Here is a 23,610-nt window from a genome sequence, read left to right as displayed (position 1 = left end):
ATTCTCATCGTTTCACAGTGTCAAATGTAACCTACTGGTACTGTGCACCCTAAATGTGGGATGATGAATGAATCGGCGTTGTCCTGTAGCTGTTTATACTCATAAATCAATTGGGCAGTTATAAATGGCATGTTTTAAAACACGTTTTTACAATGTAAACTCAGAAATTAATCACGTAATGCAAGTGGGTGAAGTATTTGCGGTTTACTGTATTAAAAAAAAAAAAATTAAAAAAAAGCGAACGCAATCCAATGCATAATGCATTGTTATTAAAACATAAATGCATTAAACAAAACCGTGGTAGTTAGTGTGACAGATGCAGTATAGTGGGCATTCACACATTTGCATTGGTTTCTATTGAAACAATTGGTTTCGGCACTGCATAAACAGGACACCGATGTCTCACGAAATACAAGGCGTATAAACTATGTTGCAAACTTTTTAGTGAGGGCGGTCGTAGTAACTAAATTATGTTTCATTAATTCATGCAACTGTTAACCGACCTGTTGAAAACAGAAATGTAATAGATGCATTCAAAACAAGTAAACTTTACATTGCCAAAACAGTGTTGCAAATGTCAAACTTTAACACAAAGTATCTGTAAAAGTCAAAAAATAACATACTTTTTATTTGCTGTTTTTGGGAATGACAAAACGAATAGTTTTATAAAACTAAACTGAACCGTGTATGCTGGGGAGCCCTAATTGGTAAAGAGGGCACACTAATCTGATTAACGGGGGTCCTCTCTCATTGTATAGGGAGTTCAATCCAATGTGCTTACTTCTCACACACAAGTAATCGGTCTGGTCACTTTCAACAAACGTCTAGTTTCAAAAAAGGTAATGCCCTTCTGTTAAGCTTATTCTATGCCATCAGTAACATTTTTGTAGTGGTAAAAAAAACAACAACAACAAAAAAAAAAACCCAATAGAAAGTGCAGTAGTACAGGAATAGGCGTCTGTGATACACTTTTTAAAGCAAAGTGTGAGCGGTAACTATTAAATACCTAATAGAGCTACATTTAGAAACGTTTGTCATTGAATACATTCCATTTCTTTTAGTATTTAAAAGAGTTTGGCCAAGCATGGTTAAATCTTGTTGGAGAAGGAGGGCATCATTTAATGAGCATGCAAACGCGGACTCAGTTAAAATAACGCAGCATTGATTACACTGTGACGTACTTTACCGATTCATTTAACTGACATTATTGCTAAACAAACGCTGTATTAATCATTCCATGATGCCTGGGAAATATGAGACAGAACGCTCTGGTTTTGCCCGATCAGAGCCAATTTCTTTACATTTGTTTGGAACCCAGACCTCAGGGCCCAGGGCTGAATACCAAGTGCTTAAACTGTCTATTCATCAAGAATTTAGTAGGTGCCATGATAAGAAACTATGTTGTTATAAATGTACTGCAATATGTTAGAATGCATGTGTGGAAGGCCAAGGTAATGGCGTGTGTTTTAATAGCACAGGGACATTAAATATTTCAGATCCAGGCGCTGTTTTTCACTCTTGTATTTAAAATCAGAAATCAAGGCAAACAAAAGCATCAGACCAGAGAATACACTGACATGATAATAGCCAGTCCAGAGTTTACAGCACATGGTCAGAGTGTTTGTCACCAAGTCTTCTCATCTTAGAACAGCACTTCTTCTGCCCCTTCTATTCCTAGCTTTATACTGTGAATGTTTAATAACTAACCACTTAAGGGCTGATTGGTAATTCACACACTTCATTTGAAACTAAATGATGGCCCTCTGTATGTGAAGCCCTGCTGCTACAGGAGGGAGAGAAGGCGAGTAAAATCCATTTTAAGCCTATTTCTGCCAGTCAAAAATGAAACACTATAAAAACAAAGATTTTGGACTGTTTTAGAAGTGGGGACCCATTTCTAGGAGGTTTTGTACATCCCTGCACCTTTTACACGGGGCATGAACTTGTAAACTGTCCTGTTTTTACCACTGTGGGGTCTGTACACCCGACACAGCATGCCTCTCCTTTTTAAATATATAATGCAGATTACAAGCTAATGCAGATTACAAAAAAAAAAAAAAAAAAAAAAAAAAAAAAAATCATATTGAAACTACCTGATCTCTTTTAGCCTGCTTGTGGCAAGCCTTGCAAGTCTCAATTTCTGGCCAGCAAAAACCTTTTCATGTTTGATTTGCACTGCTTCCAAAAACAGTCTCATTTCTTCATACCATTTTCTTAAGTCAAGGAGATTCTGGCGGCATGCACTTCAGTTTGTTTGCACTGAAACAATCTCTCTTTTACATAGGCTGAAACTAAATAACACGGTTAAACAGTGAAGCCTGGACGGCATGGCCAAGGAGAAACCAGAGTTGCTCACGTGGGAGATAAGCATAGCTGTCTTTCTGATCTGTGCTGGCGTTCAGGTAAGGGAAACATTTGTGAAATTCCTTCTCGTGCTGCATTTTATGCATGCCTCACTCACAAAGTCAACTCATGTGTTCTGTTTAGGTATGTAAGTTACACCAGACCTCCATAAAATCAAATAAATATTATAAATGGGGAACATATTTATTTAATAGTCGTGATAAAATAAGCATGCTTTTATTGCCTGTGTTGGCGGTGTTTGGTCAGAGTTACTGGTAGAGGTTTCACATCCACAATTTCCAGTAGTAAAGGTTGATTTTTTTTCTTGTTGTCTCTCCAGCTCTCTCTCTCTCTCTCTCTGGGTAGCTTTGTTCACATCATGATGAAACAGTCACGGTAACACCTACACCTGGACAGGTGTAGCCGTGGAGTGAAACAGCTCTATGCAAACATATTGGGGTTTACAGCAAGAGACCAACTCAAGATACATATCTATTGTTTGAGAGCCCAGAATTGGGGATATTGTATACTGTAATATGAGTCTTGTTACAATAAACATGGATTATTCCCAGAGAAATCCCAGAACCCGCAGAATGCTGAAGTGGAGTACACTTTCATTGATTTTTTTTTGTAAGGCAGATGAACCATGCACAAAGTAAACACTGTCGTTAGTTGTCACTTTTATAAACAGATGTGCAGTGTGAGAGGAAGAAACACAACCGCTCTATACGAGATGTTATTTTAAATAATGTGCTTAAAACGCACAGATGTTTAGTTAAACGATTTGAAAAGTTGGCAGGGTTTGGCTGCAGGCATTTTTATAATTGCACGCAGTAGAGTCTTTCAAAAGACCTCTAACTCCGGCTTCCTAAATGTGTTTTTCTTTGGTTTGTTTTATATACATACTGTGAAAGGTATTCATAGGTTTTTAGCACTTCATTTATAGTATACTGTGCTACTCATACATGAAAGTTAGCATTATTAATGGCCCCCCCAGAACTCAAACTTTAGGGCTTAAAAGTAAGTTCCCCAGATCCACAGCACTTCCAGTTCTTTTAAGTGACAGAATCTTGGTTCAGTATAAGAGACCCTATATGGATATAACAGTAGTCCAAACTTGCATGGCAGGGTAGCTGTTATGTTTTTACAGTCTGTGCTTTTACTTCCTTATAAAGTATTACCCTGGTTCACTGTTTTTACCGTTATTATTATCTGGGATTTATCACCGTCTCTTTTGGTTCATCACCATGCGTTTACTGTGGTATACTACGCTTTGCTTTTACCTTTGTATACCACAGTAAACTTGTATACAGGAATGATATGTTAACAGTTTATAAACCAGCTCTGTATTGTAATTTCATTGCTTCATTTAGATTCCCTCGACAAATATTATATGCAGTAGCAGACTGGTTCTCCTAGTGAATGCTTGGAGAGCCATTGAAACAACGATTGCACATGTACTGCACATAACTGCCCTTGTTGCACCCAGAAAGCATGTCACCACAAGTGCATTACTTGTTAAAGTAAAAGGGTGTTGCCAAAGGTTCCTGTGAATCTTGAGTTTATAAAAGGGATCAGATTAAGATCTTTATGATTGAAACCCCCCTCCAGTAATTATGCAAAACAAAAACAAAACCATCAGTGCTGTGGTGAGGGCCTTGCGATTCTGGTGGATAATACAGAGGTGAAAATAAGACCCCCATTGCAAAGCAGTTTTATCCATTCCAGGTTTTACTATGAGTTGATTAGCCACAGTGTATATGCACTAAGCTCATGTTTGTCTTTTAAACTCATAGTCAAACCAGGAATGGATAAAACTGCTATGCAATAAGGGCCTTATTTCCATCCCTGTAATATATACATATTACAGCAGTACATGCTTTCTTTGTTGTTTGTCCATTTCCTAGTTAAGGATCAAAATCTAGTTGGGGGAGGAGGGGGGGGGGGGGGGGGGGGGGGATATTAAAATTAGTCCCTTGAACAAACACTGTGACAACTTGTGATAGCGGCCGGTAATTGAAGAACATGTCTAAATCCGTTCTAGGCAAGAGAAAAACTCAATTAATATTAATACCCTACTTTGAAATAAAGTTCACTTGAATACTATGTTTTCAAAAGTGACATTAGTTGTTCTTGTGTGTGTGTGTGTGTGTGTGTGTGTGTGTGTGTGTGTGTGTGTGTGTGGGCGGGGGGGGGGGGGGGTCGTTCTTTTTCACAGGAATCACTTTCATTACTACATTACCTTCCAAGTAAAATAAACATACACACTTATTTTTTTTTATTAATTTAATTCGGCACATTTATTTTGAAATATGACTACTGAATTCCTGGTAATGTTTGCACATTTTGAGGGACGTGGTTAAATGGTATGCATTAATACGTTTGACGCTGAATAACATCTCCAGGAATGTAAGGACATCTCCCCTGTTTGCTTTGGAGTATCGAATTGCAGTGTTACAAGAGCTAGCTAGCTTTCAGCTGAAGACCTTTCCATCCATTAGTGTTGATGTTGTTTATACCAGAAGCTGCATGCATGGAAACAATCTGGAAATTAGTTAAAAAAAGTCAGGAACATCTTTTTATGCCAGCTGGACGACGTTGCAGTGTAACTCTTAACTGATCATGGCGATCTCACAGGCTCAGTGAGGATTAGTTCAGTGTCACCTGTTGGTTCAAGACACAGGCTTTAGAAGCTTCACAGCAGTCATAAATAGTAGAGATTGAAAAACAGAATAGCAATGTGTTGTTTGTGCCCATGACATTAAACACTGGGGCACGTTTTACTGCTCCTTTTGTGTTCTGGATGGAAACTCATCATATTGGCATTACTGGTATGTTGGCTTAACAGAATACCAAGCAAGCTGTTTTATCAAGGTACAGCTCCATGCCATAAGGACAAACTATTATTGTGAGACAGTCATTTTGGACTGAAATACACAAACGAATGTTATTGTGCTTTATCGTTGTACATATCAAAGTTATATTTTTAACTTGGTGTCATTTTGTTTTTATATCAGCCTTGTGGTATTACCTACATGCATGAGAAATGCAGGATGCCCTTGGGGTATTTATTTAGCTAACTATTAGAAGTTAAACTTACCCTCCAGGGTATCTTCTGTATTGGCATGTATCGTTCCAAAAAATAAAAACGTTTCTCACAGTAAAATAAGTGGTTTCATGTTTTCATTTAAGAAATACACAATTTGATCCCCTATTCACAAAGCTTCAACACATTAATTATATGGGTTCTTGTATTTTAAAGATTTAGAGGTTCAATAAGGCATCTGTTTTGCCCACAGCAACCTGGCCTTAACACTGGGTGCATGTTAAAACCAAGCCAAGTTACACTGCAAAAGAGCTGTAGACAAGCACCAAATTAAGGCATATTTTAAACTGGCAATTGACATAAAAAAAAACAAAGTCTTCCAGAACAATTTTTCAAGTCAGCAATGGGCCAAAAGAAGGCCTTAGTGACTTCCAGTGCCGCCTGCAGTCGGGGGAGACAGGGACGGGGACAGGGGGACAACTGGGAATTCTGGCCTGGGCCTAGACACTTTTTTTTTTATAGCTGAGAGGAACAATAAATGGCGAGGGGGGGTCTGACTTAGAAACTTGTCCTGGGCCTGAATATTTTTGGTGGCGGCAGTGGTGACATCCATCCTACATAGATAAATAGTTTCAAATGAACAGGATAAAGACCATGGACTTTGTAATGTTGGAAAATGTAGCGTCTGTATCGACTAAGGTTATCAAATTGAGTACTCTGCTACAGCGGGTATGTCACTTGCTTCCTTCCTGGAGTATTTTTTATTGTTGTTAAAAGCAGTTTTTTTTAAAGCAGTTCCCATTGGTGCTCATTGTAGTTTCTTGAGCAATGATTGTCTGCTGTGGTTTGCAGCCTCTATTTAGAAAGTCTCAAAAGATGTTCTTTTCCCAGTACTTGTTTTCCCCTACATCTTGTAAAGCTGAAAAGATTCTCCTGGTTGCTACATCTGGAGGTCAGGCATTTGTAAAGCAGATTAGCATTTTATCAGCTGCACTGGAAGCTCTCTCTTGGCAAGATATTTGATTGCACTTTTATTGCAATGTGAGTCATTTGAACTTCCCCCAGTGCAATATTTTTCACTGGTACTGCAGCAGCAGCCAACGGAAAACTATTTACATTATGACATAAATGTATTGGTCTCTAACTGATGACCCCAGATTTTCTAAAAACTGGTAACTGTTTAGTTTACTCTCTCTCTCTCTCTCTCTCTCTCTCTCTCTCTCTCTCTCTCTCTCTCTCTCTCTCTCTCTCTCTCTCTCTCTCTCTCTCTCTGTCTCTCTCTGTCTCTCTCTCTCTCTCTCTCATGTTGCCATTTTACACTTGCTTACAGTGATGGAAACACTGAAAGCATTGTGTTTTTTTTACTAGAAAGTAGATGAAATACATGTATAGGTCAACAGGTTTTAATAGAGCCTTGTACTTTTATACAGCACTATTACCATGGAAAATATTTGAGAGCATTAAGTATTTGGACAGTGGTTGATATTTCTTAGCCAGAACTTTTCTTTGTTAGATTTTGGCATTATTTTTTTTAGTATTAGTATTTTTTAAATTTCTATGTTCAGAAATCAAACCTGTATGGCACACATGTGCCTTTTATTAAAGGACTACCATTAGAATTATGAGACATTTGTGTTTGAGTTTGATGCCACCCAGAAAGCCTTGAAAAGGACTGTTTGAAATGAAACGTGTAAGAGAACTGCCTTCAGAGCCTATTGATCCTTTTTATGGAAATTGTTGTTTGATACTGTCTGGATAATAGAGGAACTACAAATAATTGTATTCATGCCAGTGGTCAGTTTGTGAGCATTTTACACTTGGCCTAGTTATCTCTCAGTTGTACTGCGAGAATTTCTGGATCTCCAACACAAGATAACACACTTCAATTGAAAAAGAAGATGTGATGGAAAGAACGTACTGCAGTGAAGTAAAAAAAAAGTCAAGGCAAAGACGACGCGGCTCAGCTGTTGAAACAGCAGTTTTACGGTTGGCTTAGTGCATGGATTATGACAAGCAGATGTTGGATTAATTTAGTGCTTGGTTGATTTTATTGTTGAGTGTTTTTAAGTGCTTTTGTAAGTTTGGAGCATGGTTTTAATGATGGACGCTTCCATTTTTAGTTGTTGCATTGTTCAGAGTGGAATTCCGATGGTCTTCAATTGAAAGAATGAGTGCTGGCAGACCTAAGTGTCTGTCCGATCAATGAGAAAGGTTTTATCATGGTCAGAGCTGCACTTCTTCAGCCCCTTGCCTGTGAATTTGTAAAAAAAAAAAAAAAATCAACCTGCTAACCACCCAGAACACTAACTGCATGTACAATTCCTAACTGTTGCTGGGTGCCTGCATGCCAGCAGCTGCTGCCATTCCCAGTAGAGAATCTATGAATGGGTCACCACTCTTGCAAAGGTTTACTTCAGTGTACCACTGTAATAGCACACTGAATCTCAAACAAAGTATAGCCAAGCATGGTAACAGAGGAGCATTGAACTTTTGACACCTGCATATATATAGCATTAGTAGCTAAAAGAGCTTGCCTCTTCAAATCCATGTATTTCTTTGATATCGCAGGGACAAATTGCCATGAGGTTACCTAGTGTAATCCTAATGCAGTGTCATGATGCAAGTGCAGCTAGAGGTAGCTTCTATATGTTGCCTCGGTTCTCATCAGGGTCATTGGGGTAATCAGTGTCACAAAAGGACCTTAAATTACTACAGTTTATATCAGATAACCATCTGTCAGCTTACATGGGCCATTCCATGATAATATGGTGCAGTCCTGTAACCTTGAATTGCTGCCCAATATGAGTGACGCCCCCTTAAACCAACCTGCATCCCAACACATCCAAGTTGTATTGGATGACACAACAAGTTTCCTGTAAAAAAGGTTTAAAGGAAAGTTTCCTGGTACGCTTTCTATGTTGTGTGCGCAGTCCTGTGTGGAAATGGCTGTCCAGCGAATGTGCTCTAACTCACCGGTGTTATTTAAAGAGAGAAAGCAGTAGCAGTCTATAGTCTTAGCATGTTTGAACAGCTGCTCTTTAAAAAAAAAAAAAAAAAGGAAAAGAGCGCATCAGAATGGAGCACCGTGCTTTGGCTGACGCGTCTGCGGGGAGAGTGGGAATGTTTGCTGTGAGTCGAGTCTGTGTATAAACACACAGTGGGCATAGCCATCACTCTTCAGCTTCAGTTTTCACACACAATTTAGAATAAAAACAGGGAAAGCTCAAATTCCACCTTCTAAAATGAATTAGGTTTGTCAAACAGTGTGTCAGTTGTAAGTCTTTTGACCTGCATTGCGAAGGTCATGGAGTGAGTTTTGAAAGGTGTCATTCTTTTGGTTGTTGTTTGTCTGTGCAGGACGGAAGCACGGGATTGGTCAGAAGGGTATAGTCTGGAATTTGAAGAATCTTGATTCATTCTTGCTTCAGGAATTAAAGGGATGAAATATGGGTACTCTTCACCATCTGTTGAAACCTACTGTACATTGCTGCCGGTGTACCCCGCTGGCTCCACAGTAACGGCTTCACCATGCTAGCCTGGCTGCGAGACAGTGTCCTGAACAACTGCTGCGTGAAAGACTCTTATAGATGGTTACAGTGTGTGCATTATTTCCGTTCTGTCTATTCTACGGGCTGTGTGAAGCCGAAAATTGCCTCGACTGTCTAGTCTGCTGTTCTCTTTACCCTAATGTTTTATCCCTCTCAGACTGCTTGTGCAATCAGTGCTCATTTCCAAAAAAAGCATGTGTTCCTTTGCTGGGCCGCTCGCAAAGCTATAGAAATGCATTTCTTTGAATTGACTCCCAGTAGAGTAGCAGAGTTATCTGACTGCAACGTTTAAATAGAGGATGAGTGATGGGGGGTTAAAGTATTCAAAGCATTGGGAGCCTCATAATTCATCACTTTCCATACAAGTGGTGTGTTTTCTTCTCAATTAATTCCTTTATTTTTAAAACAACTGTTATGCTGCAGAATCCTGGTGATGAGATTAATGTTGTGTCTTGCCATTGAAAGTGGAAAAAGTCTGCACAGCGTGATCTGAAATGAAGAATTCTAGATTTATAGAAAATACTGCTCCCATTGCTGCTCGTGGGGTTAGAAACGGTCACTGTCCAATAGCACTTGAATACACAATACCCAAAGAACAGGGTCCCTGCCTGGAAGGTATTAAATATCGCTGAATGTCCTCAGCAGTGTGGTTTACCTTCAAAGAGCCCTGGGTAGGATTCTCAGGATGGGGGCTCTTTTGTTATCCATTTGCTTTCTCTCCAGCCTGTTTACGGAAGCTCACTCTTGAGCTAGCACCAGAAGCCTGTATTTTAACACGCAAAGAAAACTGGATCAGAATAATCAAACTGATCATTTGGAGCAAAACCATTCAAGCAGGATATTTCTTTTCTCCCTTTAAAAAACTCTTGCAGGACCTGTGCAAAACTGAACCTGCTGGCAGCCCCCCGGGCCTGCGGGCGGTCACCCCAGTGTTTGGAAAGCACTGACTGGGGTGTAGCTTGTATTGGCTGGGTTTGAAACAAATTCAAATAAAATATAAAACAATCCCACGTTCTTAAATTATACAGTTCAATGGAAGTGTTCTACTACAGAAAGAAACTACAGAAGTGCACTTGTGTTATTAGATTTTCACTCAGTGAGTTGTTCGTCTCTTCTGATTGTTAGAATGTTGCTTTGATACTGGGTAGAGTGCACAGTCAGCCAGTGTGTAGATAAGTCCTAAAACAGCTGTTTTACCCTCAGAAGACCCCTGAACCTAGTATACAGTATGGGTCTTGCGTCCACTGCGTGATTAACACATATCCTTCAACATAAGACCAAAGGCCAACAGGCACATATCTGTCAGTATGGTCATATTTCAACTAAGTGGCTCATCTCTCTTATCTGAACCCTATGTTAGAGTGCCTTTGGGGACACCGTACTAAACATATAATCTCTTTAAGATGGACATTTGGGATGTCATGTTTCTACTTGGCCATATAAATCGAATAACAGCCGCTCGCTGTTGACTTGAGAGAGGCGTGGTGGAAGCCGGGCTGTTTCTTACCCTTGACGCAGAGTTTGGCACAAAAGCCCAGCTTGACTTGAGGGTATGAGAAGTGCTTCAAGGTAGCTAAGGAAAAAAGTAAAAAAAGGTGCATGTCGACACAGCCTGTTCCTTCTTTAGTTTGGGTCATGCACAATGGTGTCTTAAATCATGGAGGATGATAGGGCTGTTAAATGTGCTTCTCACAGCTGTACACTGTTTTTTACCACATGCTTTAGTAAAGTTCTGCCCCTGCTCCAACCAATTATTTTTAAAGAGCAGCTGGCCTGAACGACCAGCTGTCACCACAAGGTCATTTCAAGCTTTATTGTACCCTAGTTGGTCTGTTAGATTTTGGGGTGGCTGAATATGATATCCCTTGATGCAGTGAGCACTGTCTGAACATTGGTGGCTCTCTTTGGAGAGACAATCCCATTGCTCTAATAAGGGTGTCTAGATTTTGTCAGGTCCTTTACTGATAGAGCCTAACTTTCCTTCTTGCTTATGAAAATGTTAATCTATTGATAACCATCAATACAGTGTTGTATGAATAAAATAATATAAGACATCACGGTTTTCTTGATAGATACAGTGGAACTTCCCCAACCTGTAGGCGACACTCTTGGCAAGACCTCGCTTTGTACAGATGTAGACGATGGCTGATGAGACACTGTAGAACAGCAGCTTCTCTTAACTGTGAGAGTGTGCCTCTGCTGACTGTTTGTCTCAGCATGCTCCATGCCTGGTGTACCTCCACTTGCACCTCCTTCTACCTCTTGTCAAACAGAACTTCTTGCAAAGTGTCTCTAATTGTTTCAGGAAACGGGTCATGTTTATTTGCTTCTGGGTATCTGCAAACGTTTAGACTGCACTCGACCGTCCCTGAAAATCAACTCTGGGATTTGGGCCGTGGTTTTTTTTGGATTTGCTCTGGTGCATTCTAAAAGCACTGTAAGCACTCCTCTAACTAATAAACAGACTAGTTACTGACATTACCGGCTTAGCCATTCTAGTCTTCATTTAGAATCATGTAAGAGCGATTGTAGGGCACTTGGAAAACTGTGTGGGAAAGGAGGTGAACATATCTCTTGAATGTGCCCCTGTGAATCGTGTTGGCTTATATATATATATGTATATTCCACAATCATCGTGCTGGTATGGAGAGACTCTCTACTCTTAATGATTGCTTGTAAACCTGAGTGTATGGATAACACAGGTTAACTATATAACAGAGATCAAGCCAGCAGGGCTTCTCAATTGAAAGGCACAGCTGCTAAATGTATAACACAAAAAGGCATACAATTTCAAATGGGAATAAAGAGAAATCAATTGAAATATCAATTTCCTCTCAGCTATAATCTTTAACTGATTATAGAAAACATAAACAACTCTGTAATTTAACTGCGTAGTCCCTGTCTGGGCATTAAAGCTGCTTCTGTAATTGCGTTACATTCCTGCTAATTGACGTAGCCTGGTTGTGCTCAGCAGCACTCTATTCGTTCTTCTGACTTTAAGATTTAATGCTGTACGTACTGTGCTAAGAGTCTGCTGGCTGCAACTCCAGAAAACCAAGGTTTTATAGAAACATCATCAACCCGTTAAAGGTTTGTGAACACAAAAACGAAGCGCGCTGTTCCTGAAGGCAGCTGTGTTGTTTCCTTCACGGCTTGAGCATGTGTGACCAGATGTTAGACAATATGCACTGAAAAAGAGACTGACCCATTTCACCAAGGTTGACTATCGCTTACCAGTGTGTGTTTTTGACAGTGTAAAGTAAGAAGCAGGCTACAGTTAAAGTTTGGTCTGGGATCATATGGCACCCAGATCAAAGCTCTAAAGGATTTTAATTCAGACATTATATCTTATTTGTTCAGAAGTGTAATGGAATATATACATGGGGGATATACATCTGTTCAGAATGGAATTCTGACAAACAAATCTCTGTAATAAGTGTGGAAAGCCTGTCCCAAAGTTGTAGACATTCCTTAAGAATGGAATATTTTGAGGTGTTTCACTTTGATCCAGCCCCTGTTCTTTGTATCCTGCACATGTGGAGTTTATTTCATTTAAAAAGTGTTTATTTTTTCAGGTTTAGGTTTCTGGGTTGCCCTATGGATTGCTGGGGAGATCTTGTGTGCAGCTGGGTCAGAGTGTTCAAAGTGATGTCAGAACAGTGGAAATATGCACCAAATATTTCCGCTGTGTGCTTATGTCATCACCAAAGGGATATATAATACAGTATTTATTTTTTTCGGAACAGAAATACAGAAGAGCATCTCCGATATTGGCCAAGCAGATGGCATGGTTGTTTTTAGAAGCCTCTGAGAATTGGGAGGTCACGGGTTTGATCTGCAGATGGGGTGTGTTTAGACTAGATCGGAGGCTAGAAAAAGCAATCTGTGGAGAAGTGTCTGTCGGGAGGATATATCAGTCCTACGTGGCTAGCGGGCACAGAGATAGCGGCTCGCTCCCACTGCCCTTTCTTTGGATGAAATGGATGATGCCAAGCTGATCTGCTCAACAATAACGGGCAACCATGCTTGGAGCTTGAGTAGAAGAATAGGTCTTAACCATTTGCCCCAAATGATGTGAACAAGAACAGCATTTCAGTTCTAAACACGCAAGCCAGATGTGTCCGCACTCGTAGTCAATGCACTGTTGCTGTCGTCATCGCCAGCTTCTTAAAGAAGTAGTTTGTAATAGTTCCTAATGCTCTCTTCATTGCACCAAGAGGTCTGCTGTCTGAATCAGACATATGTGCGGGAGATGTGAGTCATATGACTCAGCTTGCCTGTTGGGTTCGACTGCACCATTGCTGCCTATTGACAGTAGTATCGGAACGACGTTCTGGCAAGTTCTGGCTCAATCACCACCGCTTAGCCGTTGTCAACATTTCCAAATAAAAAGTAATATGAAGAAATGTTGGTAATTGCAAATAGTGTAATCCAAAGGGGATATACTCACGATAGGACTCATGCTTTCAATGAGGCAATGAGTGATTCCCACATTAATATGGACTTTGTTAGAATAACAACACTTCACTTATTTATGAAATTGGTTTGAAAATTGGATGGAGAGATGTATTTGCAGCCCTGTATTTATATTTCTCTGAATAAACTCCCCTTGCCCAAAAATGAAACTGTTAATGCAAAGAAATGAGACAAACTGAAGGGCCTTGCCTGTTATGGCAACATGTAACAGATTTCTATTCTTAGCTTCAAATCTGACATGTCCTAATCAAAGGGTAGAAGGTAACAACATTTAGCTGCATATTAGTCTTAAAATACAAACATGCAGTCCAGTGCTTCCCCTAGAAACGACAATATCCTTTGGACTTTTAAAATGCTGTGGGGAGTGAAGTAATTTGATCAGCTTATAAGACTAGGACATTATACCTAAAGGACAATTTTGAAACGGAATATTATACTAATAAACTGAAGTTAAACTTTAGGATCCCGGGAATCTGTAATAAAATAAAAATGTTAATAAAGGCCCACAAAGTGGGGTATAGGGTATAGTAACACGTATAACTTACTGATTCCTCCAGCTCACTGTTTTGTCATGAATTTTGCTCCTTCAATTTTTCTTTTCAATTTCAAGCCAACCATTTCTAGCTTGCCTGAAGCAATGCGCTCAGCTCAACACCCTGAAACACTTGCCTGCAAGATTCATGGCTCACAATCACTACCTGTTACTCATTGTACTCTGTTGGAGCTGGGGGTTACAGCTCTCGCAGTGTATAGGACTAGCGAGAACAAAAAGATGGGCCCGTTTTACTCGCTTGTTACTGATACAATCATTGTGAGGGTTTGCTTCTTTAAACTCGAGCTGCAGTTACTAAGTGGATAGAATACATCAGGAAATCTGCAGGGTAATTGAGGCAGTATTGGCAGCGTTAATCACCCTGAGAGTATCCCGCTTGTGATGCTTTCTGCCGAAACCCTTCATCACAGGCCAGGAACCAAGATGAATGTCCATCCTGCGGTCATTGTTCTGGGTAATCAAGGGTTCAAAATATGTTTAGGAATTCTTAAATGTTTAAATTGGAGCAGCCTGCATACCCTGGGTTGGTTGTTGTAATGCTGTAAAAACATGCCTAGTACAGCAATAGCACACAGTATAGCCCCCAATGTATAATCATGACATTGAACCTGATTCTGGAAAGACAGGCGGCTGTGCGGCATGTAGACTTTCCACAGTGAGTCTGGATTTGTTTCTGTCTGTATTGACCGTACTAAAACAGCAGTGCGCACTTCCAGTATGCTGCCTGCTTCCGCTTGCCACTACTTAAAAGGCAGAGTTGGACTGAAACCTGACAAGCGTTTTTTAAAGTGTCAATTGCTATAAATCAAGAGAGCACAAGCAGTGTTGTCAGTGTTTATACAGCAGGTGTTTGTAGCCGCAGACAGTATGTACACCTAGATATATATATTTTGCTATACTGTCTTACTATTTATATTTTAGGGTATTGTGTAAGATACAAGCTGATTTCCCACCCACTCCAGGTCAGAACAGCCAGGAAGCCAACCATAGGACAGATATCAGCTTGTGTCGTACAGACCCATACAATATTCTCACTCTATAAATTCCATTTGCTTGAGTTGGTTGGGTTAACGAAAAAGGCAGATTTTAGGAAGTGCTTGTCTGATTCTGATGACCCTGTGCACAGGAGTTTGCTATTGGCAATTTGCTATTTATATCCTTGTTTCAAAGTGCCACAAATGCATTTTACTTTGTGTCTGAGTAAGGCGTATTGTGAAACTTTCTGTAGCATTCAGGTGTATATAGCATGAATTCATCCTCTGTGTGCTCTTTTGAAAGAAATAGAGTGAGCAAACAGAAGCAGGGGCAAAGGGATACGTTCAAGCTTAAAGTGCATTTGGGGTCCGCACCTATTGTGAGCCATCTGCGTACCAAAGAGAAACCTCTGCTTCAGACAGCAATGCCATGTGTAATTTATGGCTGTGACATCGCAGTTTAACTTTAGTTTTAAACCAGTATAGGAGTTAGTCTATTTCTCTGACCTTGTGCTCATTCTTTGGGAGTAAACTTTCACTCCTGCGTGGTATTATACATTAAAATGACAGCCTTAAACATTTTATTAATGTCAGAATGGAGGTGAGAAACATTATGTAGCTAGATATCAGCAATAAAGCAGTAACCATAGACAATTTTGTAATTCCCACAAATCCACACAAATTCCCATTGATATTCCTGGAATTCCTTTTCATTCACTTGTAGTTTTGTTCCTTGTTGTCAGTTTTTTTTTTTTTTACTGCCCCTGCAAAATATTACTGCAGGAACCCCAACAAAATCACATGTAAAACCAGGAGAACTTCCGAGAGGAGAGTGCCAGAATAGTTTAGTCTGGCCTGAGACATTGTAATGTAATTATATGTCCAGTAGGGGGCCTGTTTAATAGCTGACTTAAACGGCTGCTATAGCACTGTGTACTGTGCAATAGAACACTTTCAGTTTTTTAATCATTGCTGTAATGTATTGTGTTATAGTTTCTTGAACACTGCTATAAGAATAGGCTGGGGAAACAAAGGAGTTTACAGAAGCCAGTGGCAATTAAGTGATAAACAGCAGCGACCCTTTAAAGGTCTCCTTGTTTATTATAAAGTTTGTAAGTTGTCACTTTACTGACCACATCCCATCATAGCATTACCAGAAGATTGTGCTGGTACAATAATATGCTATTTGAAGTCTACCTGTAGTTTTTTCATTCCGAGTTGTTTGTTCTTTTACAGACAGGAGCAAGCCAGTCTCAAAGTGCCTACTTCCTTCCCGAGTTTGCACTTTCTCCGCAGGGGAGCTTCCTTGAAGACACGACAGGAGAGCAGTTTCTTACATTCCGCTACGATGATCAGGTCAGTGATGCCCTTCTTAAACGGGAGATCCCTGACAAACCACAACGGGAACTCCATGTGGGTACCAAAAACAAACTATTGCTTTTTTAGTCTGCTCTGTTTTGTTATGCTGTTATCAAAGTGCCCTTATCATTTTTATGGTGCTGTAAAACATTCAAAGACTACTAAAAAACCTCTGGGTCTGAATCATATGCAGATTCAATTCACTATTCCAAAGGGTTCTGTCTGATAAAGAAATTGAATGTATGCAAGATCGGTGTCATTATATCATTATTTTAGAAATAAGGAAGCCATAGTGTTTCAACCAAAAGTCTTTGTCTAATGGCTGTTATGCTTGATTTATACAATGCACACACTTAAATAAAAACAGACTTCTGTTGCTGAGCATGACCTGAACAAGATATTTGCATACCTTTCAAAAACATGTCAAATATTGAAACTGCAACTTTGCAAATTACCTACTAAGCTAATAGAATAAGACACTAAAAAAAAAACCACTCGTCATCACATCTTTCAGACCCTGGCAACTGAACAACTGATACCTGTTTGAAACAGGGAGGGACACCTTCACGATATTCATACACAAAACAGCCGGAAGGTTAATCATGAAACAGGTATGGAAAAAAAACAGAGAGATGAGGTATATTTTCAGAGCCTGAAAATGAGGCCTCTTCATAACCTGCTTCATTAAGACCAAGACAATGTGAACCTACAGAAAGATAGAATGGACTGCACTGGGGATGATGTGGAGCTACCAAAGTTACACGAAAGGCTCAGTTTCTTTTGAAGAAATAATGAACAGGGACTAGAGGTTAGGGGCTAATAACTGAACTAATAGGATCATTGGTGACTCCTGCTATCCTCAAGAGAAAGGAGATCATGGGTTTATTGTTGTTCGACCTCAGTGTCAAAGATTAAGCTGGTTTACATTGCAATAAGGAAGAGCCCTACGCAGGAGTTGTAGCTAAACATATTGTACTCTTTTACACTTTCCCCCTGGCCTTTTAATAGCATTTACTTTTATCCAAGTGGTAGAATTTTTATATTATACTGTAATCCATAAGCTGTTACTATATAATTACTGTACATTGATATATGTGGAATACAATATTTAAATAAAGATTTGGCAATACATTTCCATTGTATTGTTTTCTCCCCAATTTACTAATGTCAAATTATTTTAGGCTCAGCCCACTGCTACCACCCCTGCAATGACTTGAGAGGGGCGAAGATGAACACATGCTGTCCTCTGAAGTGTATTCTGTCAGCTGTCCGCTTCTTTACATGCTGCAGACTCACCATGCAGGACACCCTGGCCGATCTAGCCCTCCCTCCCCCTGAGTGGCACTTGGCCAATTGTGCGCCACACCCTGGGAGCTCCCATCCTCAGTCGGCAGCGGAATAGCCTGGACTTGAACTGGCAACATCCAGACTATAGGGCACATCCTGCACTCCACGCAGGGTGCCTTTACTGGATGTGCCGCTTAGGGAGCTCCAGTGCTTACATTTTTTTAAGTAGAGGTTTATGAAAAAAGCTTAAAGTAACAGGATTATTTTCAGTGTTTACATCAAAAGTCATCAGAAAGCCACGACAATAAAAAGAGATAAAGCTCATGGAAAGTCAATTAAGGGCAATTGATTCTGATGCATTCCTCTTACGAGTGTCTGTTGAAAGAAAGTTATTTAGTGAGAGGCACATCAGTAACATTTCACCACTAGCAAAAAATCATCCAGCATGCTCTGGTGTGACATTTATAAGGGGTAATGTAATCTTCCAGGGATCCACAAATGACCTCAAATGACCATCAGACAACATTGCACCACCCATGAAAGTGTCAATGAATGGCTTCAGGTAAATGAAGTATTGTGAAGAATTTTCTGAGTGTTTAAATTGGCAGAAAGAGGAAACCCGACAATAATCTGGGCTGGGATACACTTTCGGTTGGGACTTTGGGAAAGGAACAGTTTCCTGTTTTTTCAAGTATGATAAAGACAATGAATAAGACACAGATGTCATGTCAAGTGAGCCCAGTATTATACTGTCTGGTTGTTTTATAAAACAAACATTCTGATAAAGGCACTCACCAAAACATTTGTCTACTTTTTCCTATACATTTTACCTTCTAATGTATGTATAGGATTCAGTTAAAATGTGCAATAAAACAATGGATTGTTTTGAATGAATAGCCAGGGAAACCCAGGGATCATATTTAAAAAAAAGCTCAATGCAGGGGCAGATTTGTTCTATATGTCTACAGAGGTCCTAAAGCCAGTCTGCATATCTTTCACTGCAGAAGAAGACCATGCCACTTTAGCTTTAGAGTACAGTGCAGTACAGATCACAGATTTTGAAAAGCTGGCCAATTTTGCTTGGCCCATAGTACAGTACGTTTGAAAATTGCATTTCACAGCAATTTAGTAAGCTAATAAACATGTGATTTCTATTTCCTTCCTTTATGGAGCAATGTCTTGTTCCTCATTGCCTGTGAGTTGATAAGAGATGACACGGTGCTTTGGTGTTTATTGCTTAACCTGGTCATGAAGGAAAGCCCTGGGCTTAAGCAAAGAGGAAACAAACAGAATGACAACCCAAGCAAGGTCAATGTTTATAATAACAGTAACATATGGACAAAATGTCTACTTTTATTACCAGTTGCCAGTTATGAATAACTGCCCTTTGACTGCTTGAGAGTGGAGGAAATGTGAATTGTTAAATGTTTTCTAGCTCATATTTTTAAGTTAGTGTGTTGGTTATTAGATGGTTATCTAGTTCAGTGTATCATACTGGTTATTTATTCAAGAGCTCTGTGTTTGAAATGAATAACCTTACCAAATCATATTGTTACATTTGGGGCAGAAAACATTATTTGTATAGTGTGGTACAGTGCAGGAAATACACGATCCCTCTGTGTAGCTCCTCAAGATCACCGTAGAAATGGTTTTGTAGAACAACTACAATGGCACAATTTGTGTAACTGTGGAAGTAATCTCCAGGTATAATACACTTGAGATCACAATATAATGCAATATCTGGTTATTATTTCTCCAATAACTCGCAGGGAAACGTGTACTTCTGCAACTATTTCTAAAGTCTCTAAAAGATCTGTCCAGCAGTAAATGGCTTCTTCTGAAGTGTTTTGAATCATTTCAAGTGGTTCCAAAAATATGATTTATTTTTCTAACATTGAGAGGATACCCTTTATTTGAAAAAACAGTTTGACACTGAATTAAACATGTACATTTTTATTTTATGTTCGAATATATGAACTGCCCCTTTAAAAGAATGAGAAGAGAGATTTAGAAGGCTTTGGGAAATGGCTGGAGTTGACAGTGTGCAATTATTCATGTTACAGTGGAGACATTAATATGCCTCTGTTACAAACAGAAGCTGACACGTGCTGAAAAGACTTGATGAATGTTATTGTCCAGTCTCTCTGGACATGGCTCTGCACTCAAGGGGTATTTCTGTATATCCTGACCAGCTTTAGAATGGTCATTGTCCACCCTTTCCCACGCCTTCAGCATGTGGATATCAATCATTCCAAATGGCTACGTTTTTTTTTTTTTTTACCAAAAAACGACTGGGTGTTTCTGAGTGAATTTCTACTCTACGGTATTTGCTCAAGGAAAAATGTGATACAGTGTTCTGCTAAAATATGTAAGGAAATTGAACATGGTCAGCTGGCTACTTTTTAAGATGGACACTCTGTATTGTTAAAGCAATTAAGAATGGATATTTCAATTGCATGGCATCCTGTGCAAAGAGAGTGTATGATATTCCTGGAATTCCTGGAAAAGGAAACAATTCCTCATCATCCTATTGTATTTTCTAGGCAATCTTGTCTTGCCAGTAGCTTTTTGTTTTATACAGCTGGCTCAGTGTCATGCTTCCTTGCATCTCCTCTACCCAATGGTCAAGGCAAAGTTCAAATGATCATTGCACAAAGTATATTATGTCTTCAACCATGAATATAGTGGCTCACAAGAAGTATCAGTGCTTCTCCTGCAGATGTTTTAGTCCAGTACACATGGGGTTATATTCAAGAGTTAGCACCAACCGTGCAGTAAATACTTCAGACTTAATTAGTACTAATTAGATACTGTCTGCTTTGTTGTCAGGATTAGTGCACTGAATATATTTCAACTGGATAGCTATATCTATCTATCTATCTGTCTATCTATCTGTATCTATCTATCTATCTATCTATCTATCTATCTATCTATCTATCTATCTATCTATCTATATATATATAATATATATATATATATATATATATATATATATATATATATATATATATATATCGGCATGGAAGGCTGTTTTAGGCTGGTTTTAGAATTAGCTCGTGCAGGGGTCATAATTTGGATCTATACTGGGATTAACACTGCTGTTTTTATTCAATAAATGCCTTGAAGTGATGGAAGAAATGTAAATGACACTCTGGATTCTGGAGCAAATATTCTGCTTTTCTCCAACACTCTATTGCTTGCAATACGAAGGGAATGCTGGGGTCTTTCTGAGGTTGACTGCGGTTTTATTGCAGACTCCCAGCTGTCTGTAGTTTAACAAGGTCTCTGTCATATGATGTGCCAACCTGTCAGCCAGAATCCCCCATCTTTTCCTGTCTAGTCTCCTACTGACTTTAATCCGAAATGAACACATAACTGTTCTGTCAAAAGAGTGATAAGCAGTTTAAGAAACGTGATTCAATTAGGCTGTTAACTCGGAATAAAAATGACTTCAGATGTTCAAACACGTGATTAACTGTTGATAAAACTGTTATTGAAATACCACGGTAAAGCTGAGCTTGATAGAACCCCCAATGAATTCTGTGTTTTTAACCAGGAGCATGTTCTACATGGCATTTACATTCGATGATGGCTTGAATTAGCAATAGAAATGGCTGTGTTTTAGTCTGGCTGTGAAGATTTTGTTTACATGTACTCTAATAATTATGACAGCTGAACTTCATTGTATATTACACGGATATACTTTATGTCATAGGTTTCCCTAATATTCAATCACTTACTTGATTAATATTATATTATGTGTGATCTGTAAGATTATTGATTCTTTTGAGATCTTTGTTTTGCCATGCTTACTAACTATTCTAGCAAAACTACTTCTGAAAAGACTCTTGTACTGTATTCCCAGCTTGCATCCCTACATCTTTTTCAGAAGCCAGATTTTTAGCAGGAATGGAAAATAACGGGCCATATTCTCAAAGCGTTTCCCCCATTCTTTAATTAACTTCTTCTTTTTTAAAGGAGAACATTATTTTATTAATGTTACAAAATGAGAAACACACAAGAGAGAGCTAACAACAGGACTTGAAATATATATATATATATATATATATATATATATATATATATATATATATATATATATATATATATATATATATATGTTTTGATTCTAGTTTTATAAAATGAACAGGTGTTACAAAAAACAGGAGTTCATACAGAACACAAATACGGCACTAGGATATTAAACAGATAAGAAATTAAATGTAGAGTATAAAAATCCCTTTAACACAGCAGGACGTGTTCGATTGGCTGACTTTAATTTCAAAACTCTGCATATGCAAGACTGACGCATGCTGCTGGGAGGCTGGCTCCAGATGACTTGGGACTGGAGTCCAGTGATTAGTTGCTTGGCCTCAGACTCTGGAACCCTGCCATTGAGGTAGATCAGCAAGAGAATAAAATTGAGCTGCGAGATTTACTAGGAATTTTGGTCCATACTATACCATAATTCTTTTCTAATAAATAGTTCTGGGTAAGTAACCCTGTTATGAGAGCAGTTCACAAACACACTTCAAGCTAGCACTGGGAGTCATTATTCCAGGTTATTTTCAGGTCTCTACTGATAATTTGTTCTCTGGCCACCACCTCTGTTATTATAACTCTGGTTTAAATTTGGCTCAGACATTTTGCGTGGGGACTTATGGACATGGTCCCATTGACTCTAGTAAAATACTTTTAAGTGTTTGAGGTGTGTGGAAGAACAAAAGCATGCTTTCCCAAAGAACTCATTAATTACTCTGGCATAAAAACTGTCTCAGTCTAGGGATGATTTACTGCTTTATATTTGGAAGTGGCACAGCAGGTCGTGTAAGCAGATGCACGGCATCCTGTCGTTAAACTGCATGGACCACACTGTTGTTCTGAGCGCTCCCCTGCCTTGTTTTTGTTTTACATGTTATTGGCCCTTCATTCTGTTGACTAACCATATTGACCGGCCAAACTGCATTGTCCTACTGTGTGATAGTGGTTGCTCTACAAAACAGGTAGCAGAGACAATGTTTGACGTCTCTGTACCTCAGTCGTAAAATATCACTTGAGATTGGGCATTGCTTTCCGTGGGAAAGTGTAATCTTTGTCTATCGTTACTGCCAACATCAAGCCCTGTATAGCATTACTGAAATAAACAACTTCACATGATTCAAAATCAGTCAGCTGCAAAGATATAGCATATCAAGCATTTTCAGTAAAGGGATCAACTTTGAATGTCTTTCTAAATTGGAAATGAAATGCAGTTTGTAAGGGCATACACAACTCAAAGGGTTTAAATGCTGTACCTGAAATAATATACATTTCTCGTGCAGAAATATGTATTGTTTCAGTGCTTATCCTCAACATAATACATTTCAAATTGCTTTACCTATCCAAGTGTTCCACTGCTTTACTGTGAGCATTCCAAATGTTAAGGTTTGAGTGCCATCTGTGCTATGCAGTATAAACATAGGCTGTTTAATACCTCACAGTCTATACTAAACATTCATTCTAAGTGTATGTAGGTTTATAGCAACCAGATAGCTTAGAACTGTTAAAGTCAAGTAGAACATCCTCAAAATAAGCTTTGCTAAAATAATGGTTGTTTGAAAAAACGGACATGCTACTCTGCTTAGCAAAAGCTACTGTATGTAAAATGCTTACAGTACAGCACACATGTATGAATCTCTATTGCTTCCTCTGTGTTTGAAAATGTGTCAGCTTCCCCCCTTCATATCTTGAAAAATGAAAATCCCTTGGGTTCCAAAAAGAACTTCTTGAAATTAAAAACATCTGACAAATATTTAAAACTTTAAACAAATACAGACGATCAGGAAAAAATTAAACCAACTAAACCAACCCAGAATATCCTTTGTGAAGCTGGGAATGGGATCTTAAAGGTGCCTGTCACCATTGTATTTGGAAGGTAAATCAAGGTGGGCTGGTCATCAAAAAATGGCACCCAGTTCAAAGGCCATCCAATATGTTAAAGTCCGCTTTCTAAAATGAGAGCGAGTTTTACAAGTGTGGAATCCA

At 39.0% G+C, this 23,610-nt stretch overlaps 1 protein-coding gene across 3 annotated transcripts in view; it reads left to right on the top strand.

Annotated features, from left to right (window-relative positions):
• LOC121294447 (ADAMTS-like protein 3) overlaps nt 1-23,610 on the top strand; it is a 123,150-nt gene that overhangs the window by 826 nt on the left and 98,714 nt on the right. For 2 of the 3 annotated variants that reach the window (XM_041218135.1, XM_041218134.1), the window contains exons 2-3: nt 2,285-2,402; nt 16,177-16,296. In XM_041218135.1, the coding sequence (XP_041074069.1) occupies nt 2,328-2,402; nt 16,177-16,296 (195 nt within the window). In that variant the 5' untranslated portion in view covers nt 2,285-2,327. The remainder of the gene's footprint in view (nt 1-2,284; nt 2,403-16,176; nt 16,297-23,610) is intronic. The other variant, XM_041218136.1, reaches the window with a different exon arrangement.

This window comes from Polyodon spathula, chromosome 19 (genome assembly GCF_017654505.1).
Source record: "Polyodon spathula isolate WHYD16114869_AA chromosome 19, ASM1765450v1, whole genome shotgun sequence".
Lineage (NCBI taxonomy): Eukaryota > Metazoa > Chordata > Actinopteri > Acipenseriformes > Polyodontidae > Polyodon > Polyodon spathula.
Note: the sequence above shows the minus strand (reverse complement) of the source record. Positions and strands in the feature narration are given on the sequence as shown.